A 17,734-nucleotide genomic window follows, 5' to 3' on the forward strand; every position below is an offset into this window, starting at 1 on the left:
TTTTTTTTTTTTTAGACAAACAAGAAAAAGAAAAATTTCTCCTTCTCTATCAGTTTGTATCAAAGAAAGCGCAACACAATGTCGTAAATAGCTATTTCAAAATTTAAAAAAATAACTTAATATTTATAAAAAAAATATATATTCCCAAAAATTTCATGATTTTTTAAATTTAAAAATATAAAAAATTAAATAGCTATATACTATGATGATTTTATTATTGAAATATATAATTTAAATTATAACAAAAAGTTAAAAACATGTGGAGAAAATCGAAGGTAGTTTTGCATTGAAGTTTGTGGTGGTTAAGTTGGAGGGATTGTATATTGCGTGTCTATAGAAACATGAAGCTATGCTATTCAGTAACAATATAAAATTGAAGGATTTTTATAATATTGAGTATGTCTAGTTTCGCGTGTACAAGATTCTAAAATTTCAGTTGCTTTAATTTAAACTAAAAAAAATAATATAAATGAAAATAAATATAAATAAAATATTGATAGTTAATTTTGATTATTATTTTCGTGTATAAGTGAAATTTATATACAGTCAATTATTGATTATTATAAATATGTAATAATATAAAATTGAATTTTTTTGTGAGTATATAAAAGTTTTTAAAAGGTTTTACGACTTTATTGGTTGGCAGTTGAAAATAGCACGAATATAAAAACAAAGGACATTGATCCCTTTTATTTATACACTCGATTATATAAATATATATATTTTTATTTGTAAATAATATTTTTAATACATTTATTGCTTTATCAAAGTCATATATATATGTTTATAAATTTGTGTATTTTATATTGTTTATGTTTATCGATATTTTAATACAGTTAAAAAATTTTATTTATTTATTTTTATTTTTTCTATAAGTCAAGATCATTTTAAATATTCAAAATTAATATTTGGAAAATTTTTATTTATTGTTTATTTGAACGAGCTACAAGTGTCCATTTTACGGAGATAAAAAAAAAATTTATTCACACGCATTTTAAAGAAAATAAATCACTGAGAATAGTCACGCAAACTTTACACTTTTACTTTTTAAAATTCAATTTTTATTTTTTTTTTTGTTTTGCTATTTATAATAATATTTTTATGTATTTTTATATTTGAATTATTGAAATTAATAAACTGTAGTTATTTAGTTTTAATGAACTTTGAAACTTGATTTATATGTTCTATTTATATATGAGTATTAAAATATCAATACGTGTTTAATTGAGTTGATTGTTTGCGTGATTATATTGTATTTTTAACAAGCTAAAAAAGGATAAAATTTAGCTTCATGGTGCATTTATAATTTTAATACAATTTGTCATTAATTAAAAGCGTGATTTATTTTTATATTTTATTTTGTGTTGAAATTTAAAAATGACTTGAAATTTCAGGGGAGTTTAATTTAATTTTTAACTGAGCTTTTTACGAGCTGTTGCTGAAATTTAAAATTGAATGGATGAATAAATACAGCATGGATGATTGTGTCAATGGACCATTTGTCTTCAGAGTTAACGACAATGGTGGTGGCCCTCATTTACTTGTTCAGGTATAAATATAAACATTATGATTTTATAAATTTTAGAAATGAAAAAATAGCAATTGTAATCAAAAAATTATTGAAGGGTTGCTAATTATATAAAAATAGAAAATTTTCCACGTTTGATTTTTCATGTTTAATTATTAAAACGCTGGGACAAATTATAAAATTAAATTTTTCAATATTTAAAAGTGCCAAATAAAATTATTTTAAAAATTCTAGCTATTTCTATTGATGACACTATTAATAGAGATAAAAAAATTTAATTTTTAACCAACTAAATAAAAAAATCTACAAGCTTTTATTGCAATTAACTAAAAATAGAATATGATAACAAAATTGTTTCATGTTATTTAAAATACTTGATTGAATATATACACGATAAAAAAAAAATACAAGATTAAATTAGATGTCTATTATTTGGCATTGTATCTCAAGGTTGTTAAGTTTTAAATTTCTCGTTAAAATTGCCCAAATATATATGAGAAAAAAAAATAATAAATTAAAGGGAGTATAGATAAATACAACCTCACATATATACAAATAAGTAGGCTACCGTGTGCAAATACAATACATAGTTTGTCGATTTAATTAAATAGCTAATGAAAACATTGTCTCAAAAAAAAAAAAAAAAAAAAATTGATATAGTTATTTTTAGAGCAACATTATTATTTAAAGATGCTTAACATTCTAATGACACGATAATAATCAAGGACATTAAATTGAAAAAAAAATAGAATATTATTTATGAATGTTTAATAATTTTAATATATATTTATTTAGGTATGTACAGAGCGAGGCTGGAGAGAATACACCGGTGATAATAACAATGCCTTCAAGGATCGTTGGAATTTATGGTGGAAATCCGGTGGATTTCCTACATCTCATTACAAAAGTTCATTACCTTGGCAATTTATAAATAGAATACCAAAAGGAAGTTCAATATGTAGAAAAGATAATCTCGTTAGACATTTAAAATGTATGCGTCAAATTTATGGATCTATCTATGACATCAGGTATCAATCAAACATTTATTATCATCTAGAATTTATTACCTTGGAAGCTTAAATATTAATTTATAATTATAAAAGTCCTCCAGGCTATAATTTACCATCAGAGTATACAAAACTTGCTGCTGATTGTAGTAGATTTGAAAAAGATGACATGATATGGATATGTAAACCAGTTGGACAAAGTCAAGGACGAGGAATTTTTCTTTTTAGGGTAATTTAAAATTTTATCAATTGAATAATAATGTCGAGAATAGTTTTTTTTTATCAAAAAATAATTATTGTTTCATAGAAATTAAGTGATTTAACATATGACAGTGCAGCTGTTGTACAAAAATATATTGAAAAACCTTTACTAATTGGTGGATACAAATTTGATTTAAGACTTTATGTTTGTGTTCCTTCATATAGACCATTAACTATTTATTTATATAAAGAAGGTATTGCTAGATTTGCAACTGAAAAATTTACACTTGATAATATTGATGATCCATTTCGTCATTTAACAAATTTTGCTTTAAATAAACTTGGACCTGGTTATTCAAAAAAAAAAGAACGAATTGGAGCAGGTAATAAATTTAAATAAAAAAAAAATATACAATAATTTATTGTTAAAATCAATTTCAACAGGTTCAAAATGGAGTTTTCGTCAACTCAGAAGATACATGGATCAATCAGGTTTTAATGATTGGTTTCTTTGGCAACGTATTGCTAGTTTAATAAATTTAACAATATTAAGTCAAATATCTGGAATACCAAAATCATCAAATTGTTTTGAATTTTTTGGTTTTGATGTTTTAGTTGATGCTAATCTTAAACCTTGGCTACTTGAGGTATTTATTTTGTATATATAAATAAAAAATATAATATATAAAATAAGCTAAATAAAAATTAATATCAACAGGTTAATGTAAGTCCAGCTCTTGGAAATAATTGTGAAGTTGATATAGAAGTTAAAAAACCATTACTTCATGATTTATTTGATCTTTTGGGTCTTCCTGTTTGTAATACTGGTCTTTCATTATTTAAAATATGGTCAGCATCAAGTCCAGTTGTTGATAATTGTGTTGATGATTATTGTACATCAAAATATTATCAATCAAGATCATCAAAACGACATAATAAAGTTGGACAAGATGCAGTAACATTTGTTAATGTTTGTACAAATAAAATTGTACCACAATTAACACAAGATAATTTGTGCTCTAGGTCATATACAAAATTTGATACATTGTGTATTGAAAAAAATATACGTAAAGGTTTTAAAGGTAATAATAAACATGATCAATCATCTGGTGGACTTATTTGGGACAATGGAAGAGACTGGAATAATCCAAAAACTAAAGAAGGTGGTTGGATTCGTATTTATCCATTTATTGAACAAAAAACTATTGAAAATATTGAAATTGAATACAGATGGAATTCTGATGAGCCAAAAGCCATTGAAAAAGAAATCAAAAATAGTGTTTTGGATATACAAAAGTAATGACTATTAAATTATATATTTTTTTTATGAATATTACTTGATTAATTCATTTTTTTTTTTTTTTGCATTTTTAGATTCATCAAAGCCGCCAAAGATATTTATCAAAAATTTGGTAAAGACGGAGATGAAAAATGTAACGAATTATTCACCAAAGAATTAGAATTAAATACTGAAATATGGCTACCCGAAAAGTGACGATAATAATTGTACATTAAACCTTGTGGTGTTCTTGAAAAAAAAAAAATTATTTGTGTTCGCGGGCTTATATTGCTCTTATATAAAGTATTTTTAAAATATTGTAAATTATTATTGGATAAAAAAATAAATATTAATTATAAATGTAATACAATGATGTTGTTATCAGGGTGCTATAAAAATAATAATATTTAATTGAATAAATAATAAAAAAAATAAAATAAAATAAATAATAAAAATAAATAAATAATTTAAAACAATAAATAAATAATAAAAAAAAAAATAATTAGTTTAAAATAAAAAAAATGAAAATTAAAAAAATAATAAAAAACAAGAATAAATAAAATTGAGTAATATAAAAAGATAGATGTGAATTATTTTATAAAAAAATCACGAAAAAAAATTCTCAGAAAAAAAAAATCAATAATATTTCAATGAAATTCTTGGAAATAATTTTGGTTTTTTTTTTTACCTCGAGCAGTTGCTGACCTCCGGCAATGTTATTGGTCGGATGCTGACCTGCGGCAATGTGATTGGTCGAGCGTCGTGTGCACACATGACGTCATTTTCTAAGAATTAACTTTATGTAGTCTTGTTTTTTTTTTTTTCGCGAAATAATAATTTATATATAATGTTTCACATACTCCGATATAAAATATTTAACAAATTAATTTAAAAAAACTATGAAAACTTTGAATAATTAATGAAATAAATTAACAATATGGATATTAGTATTATTTATATTGTTTATTTATTTATTTGATGTTTATTTTTACTCTAAAATTTTTGATAATTTTCACGACCCTCCGAGGTATTTTTTTGGTAAAAATAAAATAATAATTAATGTAAAATTATCGAACACTTTTTTTATCATTAATTACAATAATTTACGTTTTTTTTTATTCATTTATATCCGATAAAACCAATCAAAAATTCTTTTTTTTTCAAAAAACAATACCGAACAAGGCCATTTTGTGAGCGTCTTTTTTTACCGAGACAATATTTGCTCATATTTCGAGTAAAAAGTAAAACCGGACAATGAAATTATAATCAATCGATAGCCGCGAGTTTAATAAACAATAATATCACTAATTTACAATTAAATTCGATAAAAAATAAAGGTAAAATTCAATTAACATTCGCGGCACTGCGGAGACTACGTATTCGTTCTATCTTCACCGAGATACTGACGATGTACCAAGTTGCCAGCAGAGGTCGCTATTGATGGTAAAGAAACTTTCATGAAAAACTCGATGATAAAACAGAAATAATAATAATAATAAAACTATTATTATAAATAAATAATTGTTAATAATAATTTGACATATTATATTTTTATAAATAATTTTGAATAAATATGAATGAATGATTGAAATTGTCAAATGAAAATTGTTGTTGTCCTCATGAATTTTCTTTGCACATCAATAACTAACCAATAAAAAAAAAAACATTAAAATGTTTACAAGAAAAAATTGTTTATTTAAATAATTAAATAAAAGTCGTCAATCGAATAAAGTTGAGTCAATAAATACCAAGAAAAATTTAAGACAATTCCACTGAATAAATCAAATTACATAAATATTGTTGGCTTTGTTGCTTGAAGCATTGTCAATATAATAATGCAAAAAAATAAACAAAAAAAAAAATTGATTTGATCAAATTTACTATTATTTTTATATCAAAAAAAATTAATTTGTATTATTTTATTTAAATAATGGAATATATTATATGAATTATATATTAGAAAATTATCTAAAAATATTTGGGAAATAATGGATGCAATGAAAGTAGTAATGAACAATATAAAATTAACAACAAATTAAATTTATTGTTTTTTTTTTCTTTTTTTTATTAATATTTTTATATGATGATATTAAAAATTAGTTTCCTTTTGATGCAAGTCTTTTGTCACGTTCTTCAGCGATTGAGAGCTTGACTCCCTTGCCTCTTGGTAAACTGACGTATGCCTTGGTACCTTTACCAATGATGAACACGTTGTTCATTCTTGAAAAAAAAATAAATAAATAAACAATGTATTAGTAAATGTGTTTGTAATAAAAAAATTAATATTTATATATTGATTAAATTGTTCGCTTCTTGGGTAGTACTGTAAAGACCACATGGTCAATCAGTGACCTTATAGAAGAGTATATTTAATTTTGGCTAATTTTTGACTGATGCAAATTAATATTTATCTACACCAGCTTCGAATTGCCAATGAAACAAATGTACTTTTGGAAAATATTTAGTTACCTGGTGGCAAATGTGTGTCCTTGAGAATCTTTGATATGACAGATGTCAAATGATCCTGGATGACGTTCTCGTGTAACAATAGAACCAACACGTCCCAAATTCCTTCCTCCAGTAATCATGCACAAGTTACCAGGCTCAAATTTGATTGAATCCAAAATTTTATTGGTTGCAATTTCAAGTTGAATGGTGTCATTAACCTTGATAACTGGATCAGGGTATCTCAAAGTTTTACCGTCATGGGTAACCAAGAATGGAATACCTTTTGGTCCAGTTTGGACACGTCTGACCTTGCAGAGTTTATACTGCAAAAAGAAAATTTATATTATTTACATTATCTTGTAGTTTTTTATTAGTTTTATTTATTTGTAATTTAGTTTACCTTAGCTTCTTCAGCGGTGATACGGTGAATGGTGAATCTACCTTTAACATCATAGACCAAACGGAAGTTTTCACCAGTTTTTTCAATGCTTACAACATCTGAATAAAAAAAATAACAAATTAAATTAATAAAAGAATTACAGAAAAAAATAAAAAATAAATTATAACATGAACATATCAAGATAATAATGATAATAATTTTGTTTCCTTCTTGGGTAATACGGAGAGAATACAAATTCAATCAGTGACCATAAAGATGGACATTTTATTATTGGCCTAAATTTGACTACAAAAATTTGGATAATTTAGCATAGTTGTAGCTTCGAAAAGGCCATAAATAAATTATGATGATGATGATGATGATAGAAAAAAAATAATGGAATTGATAACGTACCCATGAATCCAGCTGGATAGTTTGGATCTGTGCGAACTTTGCCATCGACTTTGATAAGTCTTTGCATAACAATCTTGGTGACTTCACAGTTAGTCAAAGCATACTTCAATCTATTACGAAGGAAGATAACGAGTGGCAAGCACTCACGGAGCTTGTGTGGACCAGTTGATGGACGTGGAGCATAAACTCCACCCAATTTGTCCAACATCCATGCTTTGGGAGCATTAAGACGCTTCAAATGCTTTTTTGGACCACGGGCCTGTAAAAAATTAAATAAATTAATATCAATACACGTGTTTAATAAATTAACAGAAAATTAATACCAGAAAATAAATATAAAAAAAAAGAAAAAAAAAAAAATCTTAGGTTATATTTTAGAGATAACTTTTTAAGTGAAATTTTAATAAAAAAATTATTATTATTTAATTAGCTAATGTTTTTTATAAAAATAATTATTAATTATTATAAAAGTTTAAACTTGTTTATAATTATTTTTATAATTTTATTAGTTATTATTAATACAATTGCATAAATGCCAAAAACACGCTCGCAACGCGTACAACACGCTAAGATTAATCAAATTTTTGATAAACAATTTGATTAATTTATCACAAAATACACGTAATTTCGGGCACTTTATTTATTCCACATCAATTTTCACAAAAACAATTAACTAATTAATAATCCTTTTTATTTGATTCGAATAGATATTTCTCAAAGAAAAACTGTGATCTCGCTTACCATGGTTGAAAATGAAAGAGGTCTAAAATCGAAGACTCGAAGTTATGATGGTTAGCTCGCTCGTATCCCCCTCCTCAATCACGGAAAAAAAAAAAAACTAACGATCATCTTGGCAGCCATTTTAAAATCTCCACCAACCGACCAATGGTAAGCCACTGAAAAAAAAAAAAAAAAAAACAATTGAAGTCGAAGAACAAAGTTGAAGTGTAATTTGTTATTGCAAATATTAATAACATTTATTTTAGTAAATATTAATTAAATAAAGTGTAAATTATTAATAGTTCATTGAAAATTGTATTAATATTGTTATCGGTTGATGTCCATCTATGAAATACCACGACAATCACATTTAACAAGCGCTAAATTTGAAAGAAAAATGAATAAAAATTAATTTATTTATAATCAATTTTTTATTGTTTATAATAAAGTGATAAAAAAAGTGTTAAAAAGTGTTACAATGTTGAAAAATAATAGTGATCATTATAAAATGTGTTGTGAAAATATTTTGTGTGTGTTTTACATTTTTTTGAGAGAAATATTTTCAACAATATCATCAAGAAGACTTGATGCTCCAACTCTGAACAAGTTGGTGTTGTCCAAATGATCATGACCTAACTCTGATTCAACAAGAATCATCCATTCAACAACTTGATTAGCTGTTTTGATGCCACCAGCAGCTTTGAATCCAACCTGTTCAAGGGTAAGTCATTTTTTTATTATCAATGTGTTGTTGTTTAATGTTAATAATATTTTTAAACAAACAAGTCTTGTTGTTACCTTGCGTCCAGTATTTTTTTCGTATATTTTAATTGCACTTGACATGACAATACCAACTGGTAATGTTGCATTAACAGTCTCTTTGCCAGTTGAAGTTTTTATAAAATCAGAACCAGCTTGCATTGCAACCATGGCTGCATGATAAACATGCTCCAAACTAGGCAAATCACCTGTTGATAATATTGTCTTTAGGCACTTGTTGCCACATGCTTTTTTCATTTCTGATATTTCCTTGAATAAAGTATCCCAATCTTCATTTAAAACTAATGATCTATCAATAACAATATCAATTTCTTGAACACCCATTGCAACGACATCAATGACTTCTTGAAGACGTTCATCAAACGGCAATTTTCCAGCTGGAAAATCACCAGCAACTGTCCAAAAATAATAAACATCTTTAGTATTTATTTTATTTTATTTTATTTAAATTACTTACCACTTGCTACTGGAAGATAAGTTGCATTTTTATTTATCAAAAAATTAATAGCATCTGTTGCTCGAGCTGGATAAACACAAACAGCTGCTGTATGAATATTATCTGATCGTTCTTCCAAATTTAAAGGATTAATAGCCTGCAATAATTATTTATTAAATTACTGTTATATAAATAAGTAGTTTTTTAAAAATATTTTAATTATTATTGACCTTTGAGCAGAGTTTTTCAATAGTCTCAGTTGTATCATCAAGATTCAATGAGGTTAAATCAATGTGACCAATCGATTTACGTAAAATAATTTCTCTTTCATTGTCCGGAAGTTTATTAGCTTTATTTTTAATTATTTTAATTTTTTCTTCTATTAAATCATCACTTATTTTTATTGTTTTATCAACTTCTGGGTGGCTGTAAACTCTACTTTGTTTCTCCATTTTTTAATTTTTTTTTTTTATCTGTTATCTCAACTCTAACACACTTATCAAATTGTTTTTACAGCTACATGTATTTTTATATCGTTGAGTTTATTTTTTAATAATAATAATTATTAATCAAGATAAAAAATAAACAACAACAAAATTCAAATTATTTTTATGCTCATTATAAATTGATGGAATTAGTTTTTTTTTTTTTTCCTTCTTTTTTTCTCCTCAGTGTGTATCATTAATGTGACGTAATAAATACGTCGTTAGTCAATTAAATTTGTCAGTGAATCAAAGTGATGCAACTAGTAATAGATATCATAAAATATTTCCTTGAAATAAATTTAATATAAACAAAATAATATTGTAAATAATTAACTCAAAAAATAAAAATCGTGATAAATATTATATTTAAGTAAATCATCAATAATCATGATAAATATTTCATCACAATTTCAAATAAATAATATAAATTATAATCTTGTTTTTCGTTTTTTGTATAAATACAAAAAATACCAAAAAAAAAAAAAAAAAGACTTTCGAGGTGGTTTTTACTACGTATGTATTAATTTAAATTAATTTTCCATTCTAAAGTTGATAATTATTATCTGTGATGTTCCCATTGATCCCAATATTCTTTAGTTTGCATCTCAGATAGACGTGAAACAGTTCTATCAAATGCAAATAATTCTTCTTCACCAGTGAATATATTGGAATTATGATTATCCTAAAAAATATTTTGTTAAATTATTAATTTAATAAATATAAATATGCTGGTTAAAATATTAAGTATATAGTGATACTAACTGAACCATGACAAATGGCTAAATCATCCATGAGCATTCTTTTTTCATCAGTGTATTCAGAATCACCTTCAGCAATAAATAATTTATTGAATGGACCAACTGCTGATATAACAACTCTTACCTAAAAAACAAGTAACAATTAATTGAAATATTTATTTATAAAAATTAAACACATGTCTATTTTTCATGATAAAATATCTTACTTTGTTATCATACAATGTATCAATAAGTGTTATGAATCTTCTTGCTTGTGACTTTAATCGTAAATTAAGTTGTGGCACATCTCTTATAATAATTGTATGAAATGCTTGTGACATTTCGAGGTAATCACTTGCACCAAGTGGCTTGATAATAAAAACAAAAAAAAATGATAAATTATTATTTATAAATTTATAATAAATTGATTTATCATAATATTTATCAATAACTTACTCTGTCACAAAGTTCTTGAAATGTTGCATCAATAACTTGTCCACAAGTTTTATTAAATGATACATTTCGTCCTTTAATTGTTAATGTTTTTGGTCTAATAGTATCATTTTCCATTGAACATAAATATTTAAATATTGTATCAACTGAATCATCTGGATCTTGTCCTTTGATAAAATAACAACGATTTTTACCTTGTCCAATTTTTAATCTATAATCAATTCCTGAATCAAGTGATACAACTGAACAATAATCTTTTAGCACTTGTATAAATGGAATAAAATTTCCTCTTTGTAATCCACTTTTGTATAAATCATCAGGAGCTCTATTACTTGTTGCAACAACAATAATTCCACGATTAAATAATTCAGTAAATAGTCGTTTTAATATCATTGCATCAGCAACATCAGTTACCTGTGATTATTAAATATTAAACTTAATGTTTTTAATTCATTATGATTTTTTTATAAATTTATTTTTGTCTTGCCTGAAATTCATCAAAACATAATAGCCATGATTTTTCAATAATCATATCAGCAACTGGTGGTATTGGATCAAATGGCTGAAGTTTTGTACTACTATAATCACGTTTTATTGTTTTTTTAACTTGATGAATTTTACTATGTACATCTAGCATAAATGAATGAAAATGTACACGTTCCTTTTTCTCAATCTGTAATCAAAAAATATCAGTTAATTATTTATTCATATTATTATTAAAATAATCATAATAAATTTACCTTACAACAATCATAAAAAAGATCCATCAACATGGTTTTTCCACCACCAACAGCACCATACAAATACAAACCTTTTGGTGGTTTTTTTTTCTTTTTTTCTTTACCAATTAATTTATTTAAAAAACTTGGTTTTTCTGGTTTATATCCATTAATGTCATCATAAACATTTTGTAAATTTTGTACAACACGCATTTGATATTCATCCTCAATAAGTTGTCCATTTTTTATTCTATTTTTTAACACTTCAATTGGACTATTGATATTTTTCATGTCAACATTTGCATCACATGTTGAAATAAAATTTATTTGGAATGATCTTTTTAATAAATAATTATTTATTAATTTTTTTGTTAAGTAACATGCCATGACCTTGTGAATTAAAAGAAAGAAATAAAAAATATTAATAACAAATAAGTATATTTTTAATATTTGGAAAATTTTTTTCTAACGCTGAGTTAACCTAATAAATTTCCTAGATCAATACCTCTTACACATGGTACTCAATGTGTTTTTAGTAAATTAAAAATTAATAATATTATTATTTAAATGAAAATATGTGTTATAAATTATTATGCTTACCTCGATAACAATGACACCAACACCTGTGTAAACTTAAGCAAATGAAAATGTTGATTAGAAATTATTTTTAAGTCAAGGTGATTTATTTTTGATGCCTTGTAATTCCACACACAGTTCAACACTGTCTAAAATTCATTCTACATTTATATAATACTGTATAATATTTTTTTTCAATAATTTTTATAAATATTATTTAATAAGATTACAGTTTATCATTAGTCATTGAGATTATTTATTTATTGCTAAATTGTTATTGACGTATAGTCATGTGATTATATGTTTATTTTATATATTTTTTCAATTTTGTTTACAAAATCGCGCCAATTTTATTTAACCCTGCAGTACCGGTTGATTCTACAGCCTCCATTTTTTGTTTTTTTTTTTGTTTATTAATTATTTATATATAATATTGTTGTTGTTATCAGTTGATGTACTCAAAATGGCCGACATTTTTTCTCTCGCTCTCACTTTTCCCCATGCGTCTTGCTCACCCATCTGTCATGTTCGTGAGTGACTTCTTGGAAAATGTCAACTAACATTTGTGAATTTTTAAAAATCAATAATAACAACCGAATCATCAAATTGTCATGATAAATCATTGAATCCAGGGTCGATTTATTGATAAAAATGATAAATTATAAACAAATTATTTAAAAATCAGTGATAATAGTGAAATAAATAAAACACAATTTTGTTATTTTGTTTTTATTAAATTAATTTAATAAACAATAACAAAATAATAATGAGTTCCTTGGATTTGAGAATGGCACAAGTGCAAGGAACACCATCATCAGATGCTGGTAGTTTTGAGTGTTTTCAAAATTATACTGCACCAGAAGTATTTATTCAAGGACTTGCTGGTATTGTTGATCAACAAGATGTTGAATCAATGATTAGAGCACAAAAACAAATGTAATTATTATCAATATTTATATATAAATAACAATACAAATTTTTACTTTTTTTATATTAATTAATAACAAAAATATATATTTAATTTTAGGCTACAAAGATTTGAAAAAACAAATGAAATGTTGACAAATTGTAATCAATTGTCAATAAATAGATTAAAATCAGCTGGTGCTGAATTTAAAAAACACACAGCTTTATTAATTGATATGAAAAAAGATCTGGATTATATATTTAAAAAAATAAGAATTGTTAGAAATAAACTTAATCAACAATATCCACAAGCCTTTAATGGTAAGTAAATTTAAAAAAACAAATCTTAGTATTATTAGTAAAAATGAGATAAATAATATTGTTGTCTTGTAATGTTAAATATATTTTTATTTTATAAATATAGAAGCTGTTAGGAGTAGTTTAGCTGAGGAAGTACTGGTTGAAGACATTGACCAAGGACCAAAACCTCTTGAACCAGAAATTGTTCCATTACCAAATGCACCTGTGTCTGGTGTTAATGATGACCCAGACTCTGATGGTAATCAACCAGACCTCAAATAGTTAATTAATTAACACATTCTAGTATTTTCAATTTATTAATTTATCTTAAATTAATAAATAATATATCAAATTTTAAATTGTCATATAAATATTTAAGACAAAAAAAAAGATATCACGTTTTTGTTTTTGTTTTTTTTTTTATAAATAAAATATATAAATATCATATTAATCAAAAAAAAAATTGCACTAATTAGGAAGTGAATATTTCAAATATATTTATCAAGTTAATTGCAAAGTCTATGACTAGAATATTTTTGATTAGTAAAAAATAAATTTATTGTTATCTGTGGTACTGATTGATTGTGATAATGCTGATTGAATGATGAAATGTAAAATATTAAATTGTTAGCAGGATTTGAATGCACAAGTCATAATATCAATTGTTTAAATATTTAAACAATTTAAATTTAAATTTTCGATATTGTATTACAATTGTTTATTCGCGCTATAAGCATCTGATAAAAAAATACAAATTTTTTCTTTATTTTATATATTATGATATAATTAATCAATAATATTGTTTTATTCATTTTCTATATTATTATTAGGTTGGTTTTGCTTGTTATTATATGATTGATATTCATTTATCCAAGAGAAATATTTGAGAAATAATTGATGTTGTTGATGTACAGTTCCACTCGAGGAGTTTCAATTTGAAAAGCTGCGTAGACGAATAATTAAGAAAAGCGAGAGTTCATCAACGGACAGCAACGTCGAGAATAGTAACGAAGTGGATTCTTCATCAGACACTGGCTAACATGTGTCTTAAAATTCAATCAATAACAATGATAATAAATTAAGACAATGAAATTATTAATAAGAAGAAAGGTTACTAAAAATAATATAAGCCTATTTTATATGAAAATTAAAAAAAAAAAAGTAAATTAAAATATATATTTTAGTTATTAATATAATTTACATAAATAAATGTAAATAATCCTTATCCTAAATTTATAAAAAAGTTTTTTTAAAAAAAAATATGTCGACACATAAAAAAAAAAAAAAATATATATTTCAAGTAAAAAAAAAATAAAAACGCACATGTTGTGAAAAATATATAAATTTAAAAATAGTTTAATTGAATTGAATAAAATATGGTTACTAATTTTAGCAATTTTCTAAAATTTGAAAATATATATAAAATGAAAAATAGCTCTAATGAATCTGTCGAGAGGGGTAATAGAGCAGACAAGAGAAAAAAAAAAAAAAAAAAGAAATAATATATAAAAAGGGATAAAATTGTTTTAGAAAAAGCGTCATCACGTGTGCCAGAAGGTAAAATTGCGAATCGAGTACAGCTGTGCCACGTGTGTACTTGCGCTCAATGTTGGTGCGCGTATTTTGTAGTTATATATATAATATAATATATAAATTTATATACATTAACACACGTGCGTTACATATTGAATGTGTAAGACGTCTCGGAAGTCGCGATAGAGTACATAAGAAAGACGCCAGCCGTCGCGATGCCAGAAACCAGCTGTGCCTCAGCTGTTTTCTATCCATCCAGTTTTTTTTTTTTTCTGCTTCGTTTCTTTTCTTATGATTTCGTTTTTTTTTTTTTTTCTGTTTTTGCTGCTTTTGCTGGCTTTTTTATATTTTTTATTCTCATATAACTCAAGCTGGTACCGCCAGCTTATTTCATTTGAGATTACTAATGCTGCAAGCAGTCAGACAGACATCAGGCCTCTCCTCTCTCATTGCTGAAAGGGGATGTTGTCCAGTTGTTGGTAGCTTGGCTGAAATCAAAATCTTTTCAATCTTCATCAGAACGAAAAAAGAGTTGATTCAACTCATTCAGTAAACTTTTTTTTTTTTTTTTTATTAATACAATATAATGATTTATCTTATCTCATGAATTCTACAAAAAAAAAAAAAAACATTTTTATGAAAGAAAAATAAGTAGAAATGGTTTGGAATTTATAATAAAAAAATAAGAAAATATAAGATTCATATTTGAAGGGCCTTCTGTTATTGAGGAGAAAAAATAATCAAAGCAGTATTGAAATTTTTACAGTCATGCTCTGGTTCTTGATGATAGGGTCACTGTATTTTGTTCAATATTTATTTTTTCATACCAATAATATAAGTAGATAATTTAGTTAATTAATATAAATTTAAATATTTTTTTAACATTTTAATTTATTAATTTTTATTTATAAAATTCTTTTAGTATATATTTCCTGTTTTTTTATATAAAAATTAAGTAGATTTTTTATTTTCAAAAAAAAAAAAAAACATAATATATATATAAAGCACAAATGCTATTTTAAATTTATTGAAACGCAGATTTAATTTTTTGTCACACTTTTAAATTTTTTTTATGGTGAGAAATAAATAATCTTGATAAATAATAGTCGTGCTTATTTCAGTTTGGAGATAAAATTGGAATAATATAATAATAGAGTCCATTACGTTGAGGCAAAAAGATAAATTTAAAATAAAAAAAACTTGAACAGTTGCTCTGCAACTGTGCTTTTTTCTTTCTAGAAAAATTTTAATTTCCGAAATAAAAAAAATATGAAAATATATATACGCGATAATAATCAATTATTTCTATATTAATTTTACATTTTCATGCTTTTTTTTTAAAATCAAAATTAAAAAAATTTGCATGTATAAAAGACAAAAAAAAATTAATTCATAAAGATAAACAATGAACAAAACACGGAAACAGCTGTGGTTTCATCTTATCATTGCCACCAGTTTATAAAGACCCGATGAGTAGACTTCCTCACATAATTTTGTCGTCTTTTTTGTCTTTTCTACAAATAGTTTTTTCTTTTTTTTTCTCCATCACAAACACATGCCTTTTCTGTTGACATTTTCAGGTACACGATATATATATATATATACGATAGATTTACTTCCGTATATATTTTAAAGCTGGTTGGCTTCCTCTTTCATCTGGAATAATTTTCGTCACCAGCTGCTGCAAATCAGAGACCACCCTCTACACACATAACTCCATTCATCCTCAAAAATAAATAGCATACGGTAATAAATGACCAGTTAAAAAAAAAAAACAAGAAAAACTATCATTAAAATAAAATTAATAATCAGCCTAACAATATAATTATAAAAATAAAATAAAATTGTACCACTAATTTATTATTTTATTTTTAAATTTATATATTAAATGCCTTTGATAAGAGCTAAAAGTTTTTGGTGCAAATGACGTGTGGATGCTGAGAGTCAGGCCACATGCAATTGGCAACACAAGTGATTCCTGAAGTTGACACGTTATTCGTATGGAACCCCTCTATTTTTAGCAGAAAAAAAATATATATATAAAAGCAAAAATTCTACACGTTATTTTTTATTTAAATCTTAAATAAAAAATTTAAGATGATAATTAACTTCCTGTAATATATCTCTTGTATTTAATTAATGTAATTAAATCATTTTTTTTTCTTTTTTATTTACAAATAAGCACCCTCAATGTTATAACTATAATGATATCATTTTAAATTCACCCCCTTCTTTTACCACTCATTGGTTCTCTCACACTACTCTTTGGTGAAGGTGATTTCATGGTATTGGCATCTACACCACTTCCTGTTATTGACATGCCTCTAAGCACTTAATATATATATATATATTTAAAAAACCTTTTATATCATCTCCGGTAAATCCGGATCACCAGTTCGATCTACGTCACTTCCAAGCATCCCTATAATTTTCGACAAGTGCAAAAATTATTTTTAAAAAAATAAAAAAAAAAAAATTAAATTGAAAATATATAGAAATATATTTTGATTTACAAATAACATGTATGTTTTTAATATTTATATTTAATATATGGATGTTATAAGTCGTAAATTACACGGGACCACACGTTTAACACCGCAAAATTTAATCGATCTCTGTATCGTGCAATTGACGTTCGATATGATTCTGGTGGTTCATCCCTTTCAAACAACAAAATTTCTCACTCTATATAACTGATTTCTATATGTACACAATACGTCCTCCCTTCAGGTGTACTGTACCTTTGAAAACAATACGGGATTAATGATGATCATCATCAACATCATGATAATGACATGTTCCCGTCCAATGACTATTAATATATTAAAAATAT

General features: G+C 24.8%; 6 protein-coding genes and 1 non-coding gene across 9 annotated transcripts in view; 3 read left to right on the plus strand and 4 right to left on the minus strand.

The window, feature by feature from the left end:
* Nucleotides 1–1,415: 1,415 nt before the first annotated feature.
* On the plus strand, nt 1,416–4,392 carry LOC122852516 (probable tubulin polyglutamylase TTLL2). The gene is made up of 7 exons (XM_044152384.1): nt 1,416–1,549; nt 2,324–2,556; nt 2,632–2,764; nt 2,843–3,119; nt 3,181–3,383; nt 3,455–4,032; nt 4,111–4,392. The coding sequence occupies exons 1-7, from the start codon at nt 1,460–1,462 to the stop codon at nt 4,229–4,231; spliced, it is 1,635 nt and encodes a 544-aa protein (XP_044008319.1). The 5' UTR covers nt 1,416–1,459; the 3' UTR covers nt 4,232–4,392.
* A 1,642-nt stretch (nt 4,393–6,034) lies between these two features.
* LOC122852506 (40S ribosomal protein S4) lies at nt 6,035–8,088 on the minus strand. Its single transcript, XM_044152370.1, has 5 exons — nt 7,998–8,088; nt 7,257–7,515; nt 6,864–6,961; nt 6,485–6,786; nt 6,035–6,235 (listed from the first exon to the last, which is right to left on the minus strand). Exons 1-5 carry the CDS (start codon nt 7,998–8,000, stop codon nt 6,112–6,114), a joined length of 786 nt encoding a protein of 261 aa, XP_044008305.1. The 5' UTR covers nt 8,001–8,088; the 3' UTR covers nt 6,035–6,111.
* Nucleotides 7,061–7,199, minus strand: LOC122853597. The gene has a single exon (XR_006373934.1). It is a non-coding gene; the product is annotated as a small nucleolar RNA SNORA16B/SNORA16A family (small nucleolar RNA).
* A 363-nt stretch (nt 8,089–8,451) lies between the features above and the next one.
* LOC122852502 (deoxyribose-phosphate aldolase) lies at nt 8,452–9,673 on the minus strand. Its single transcript, XM_044152367.1, has 4 exons — nt 9,423–9,673; nt 9,214–9,349; nt 8,775–9,151; nt 8,452–8,687 (listed from the first exon to the last, which is right to left on the minus strand). Exons 1-4 carry the CDS (start codon nt 9,642–9,644, stop codon nt 8,514–8,516), a joined length of 909 nt encoding a protein of 302 aa, XP_044008302.1. The 5' UTR covers nt 9,645–9,673; the 3' UTR covers nt 8,452–8,513.
* The window catches only part of LOC122852477 (protein CBFA2T1), a 28,735-nt gene continuing 19,592 nt past the window's right edge, over nt 8,592–17,734 (plus strand). For both annotated transcript variants that reach the window (XM_044152313.1, XM_044152314.1), the window contains exon 1: nt 8,592–8,697. The gene's annotated coding sequence lies outside the window, so the exon portion shown is untranslated. The remainder of the gene's footprint in view (nt 8,698–17,734) is intronic.
* LOC122852491 (putative ATPase N2B) lies at nt 9,619–12,451 on the minus strand. Its single transcript, XM_044152340.1, has 7 exons — nt 12,187–12,451; nt 11,608–11,976; nt 11,355–11,540; nt 10,871–11,281; nt 10,642–10,782; nt 10,440–10,559; nt 9,619–10,359 (listed from the first exon to the last, which is right to left on the minus strand). The coding sequence occupies exons 2-7, from the start codon at nt 11,971–11,973 to the stop codon at nt 10,237–10,239; spliced, it is 1,347 nt and encodes a 448-aa protein (XP_044008275.1). The 5' UTR covers nt 11,974–11,976; nt 12,187–12,451; the 3' UTR covers nt 9,619–10,236.
* On the plus strand, nt 12,607–14,494 carry LOC122852510 (kxDL motif-containing protein CG10681). 2 transcript variants are annotated; one of them, XM_044152376.1, is made up of 4 exons: nt 12,607–13,098; nt 13,190–13,389; nt 13,493–13,627; nt 14,283–14,494. In XM_044152376.1, the coding sequence occupies exons 1-4, from the start codon at nt 12,929–12,931 to the stop codon at nt 14,405–14,407; spliced, it is 630 nt and encodes a 209-aa protein (XP_044008311.1). In that variant the 5' UTR covers nt 12,607–12,928; the 3' UTR covers nt 14,408–14,494. The 2 variants fall into 2 exon arrangements, with proteins under 2 accessions (XP_044008311.1, XP_044008312.1); XM_044152377.1 differs by having other exon boundaries at nt 14,199–14,392.

This window comes from Aphidius gifuensis, linkage group LG3 (genome assembly GCF_014905175.1).
Source record: "Aphidius gifuensis isolate YNYX2018 linkage group LG3, ASM1490517v1, whole genome shotgun sequence".
Lineage (NCBI taxonomy): Eukaryota > Metazoa > Arthropoda > Insecta > Hymenoptera > Braconidae > Aphidius > Aphidius gifuensis.

What these genes read in the sequence shown, in the direction of transcription:
- LOC122852491 (XM_044152340.1), bottom strand. Translation starts at nt 11,973, where the DNA reads ATGGCATGTTACTTAACAAAAAAATTAATAAATAATTATTTATTAAAA. An exon ending in TTCAAGAACTTTGTGACAGA is followed by an intron (nt 10,783 to 10,870) that starts GTAAGTTATTGA and finishes TTTATTATCAAG; the next exon opens with CCACTTGGTGCAAGTGATTA. An exon ending in ATACATTGTATGATAACAAA is followed by an intron (nt 10,560 to 10,641) that starts GTAAGATATTTT and finishes CTTGTTTTTTAG; the next exon opens with GTAAGAGTTGTTATATCAGC.
- LOC122852506 (XM_044152370.1), bottom strand. An exon ending in TCACCGCTGAAGAAGCTAAG is followed by an intron (nt 6,787 to 6,863) that starts GTAAACTAAATT and finishes TTCTTTTTGCAG; the next exon opens with TATAAACTCTGCAAGGTCAG. An exon ending in GGACACACATTTGCCACCAG is followed by an intron (nt 6,236 to 6,484) that starts GTAACTAAATAT and finishes TTTTTTTTCAAG; the next exon opens with AATGAACAACGTGTTCATCA.
- LOC122852502 (XM_044152367.1), bottom strand. Translation starts at nt 9,644, where the DNA reads ATGGAGAAACAAAGTAGAGTTTACAGCCACCCAGAAGTTGATAAAACA. An exon ending in TTATCTTCCAGTAGCAAGTG is followed by an intron (nt 9,152 to 9,213) that starts GTAAGTAATTTA and finishes ATTTTTGGACAG; the next exon opens with TTGCTGGTGATTTTCCAGCT. An exon ending in AAAAAAATACTGGACGCAAG is followed by an intron (nt 8,688 to 8,774) that starts GTAACAACAAGA and finishes ACCCTTGAACAG; the next exon opens with GTTGGATTCAAAGCTGCTGG.
- LOC122852510 (XM_044152376.1), top strand. Translation starts at nt 12,929, where the DNA reads ATGAGTTCCTTGGATTTGAGAATGGCACAAGTGCAAGGAACACCATCA. An exon ending in ATTAGAGCACAAAAACAAAT is followed by an intron (nt 13,099 to 13,189) that starts GTAATTATTATC and finishes ATTTAATTTTAG; the next exon opens with GCTACAAAGATTTGAAAAAA. An exon ending in TGATGACCCAGACTCTGATG is followed by an intron (nt 13,628 to 14,282) that starts GTAATCAACCAG and finishes GTTGATGTACAG; the next exon opens with TTCCACTCGAGGAGTTTCAA.
- LOC122852516 (XM_044152384.1), top strand. Translation starts at nt 1,460, where the DNA reads ATGAATAAATACAGCATGGATGATTGTGTCAATGGACCATTTGTCTTC. An exon ending in GGATCTATCTATGACATCAG is followed by an intron (nt 2,557 to 2,631) that starts GTATCAATCAAA and finishes TAATTATAAAAG; the next exon opens with TCCTCCAGGCTATAATTTAC. An exon ending in GAGGAATTTTTCTTTTTAGG is followed by an intron (nt 2,765 to 2,842) that starts GTAATTTAAAAT and finishes ATTGTTTCATAG; the next exon opens with AAATTAAGTGATTTAACATA.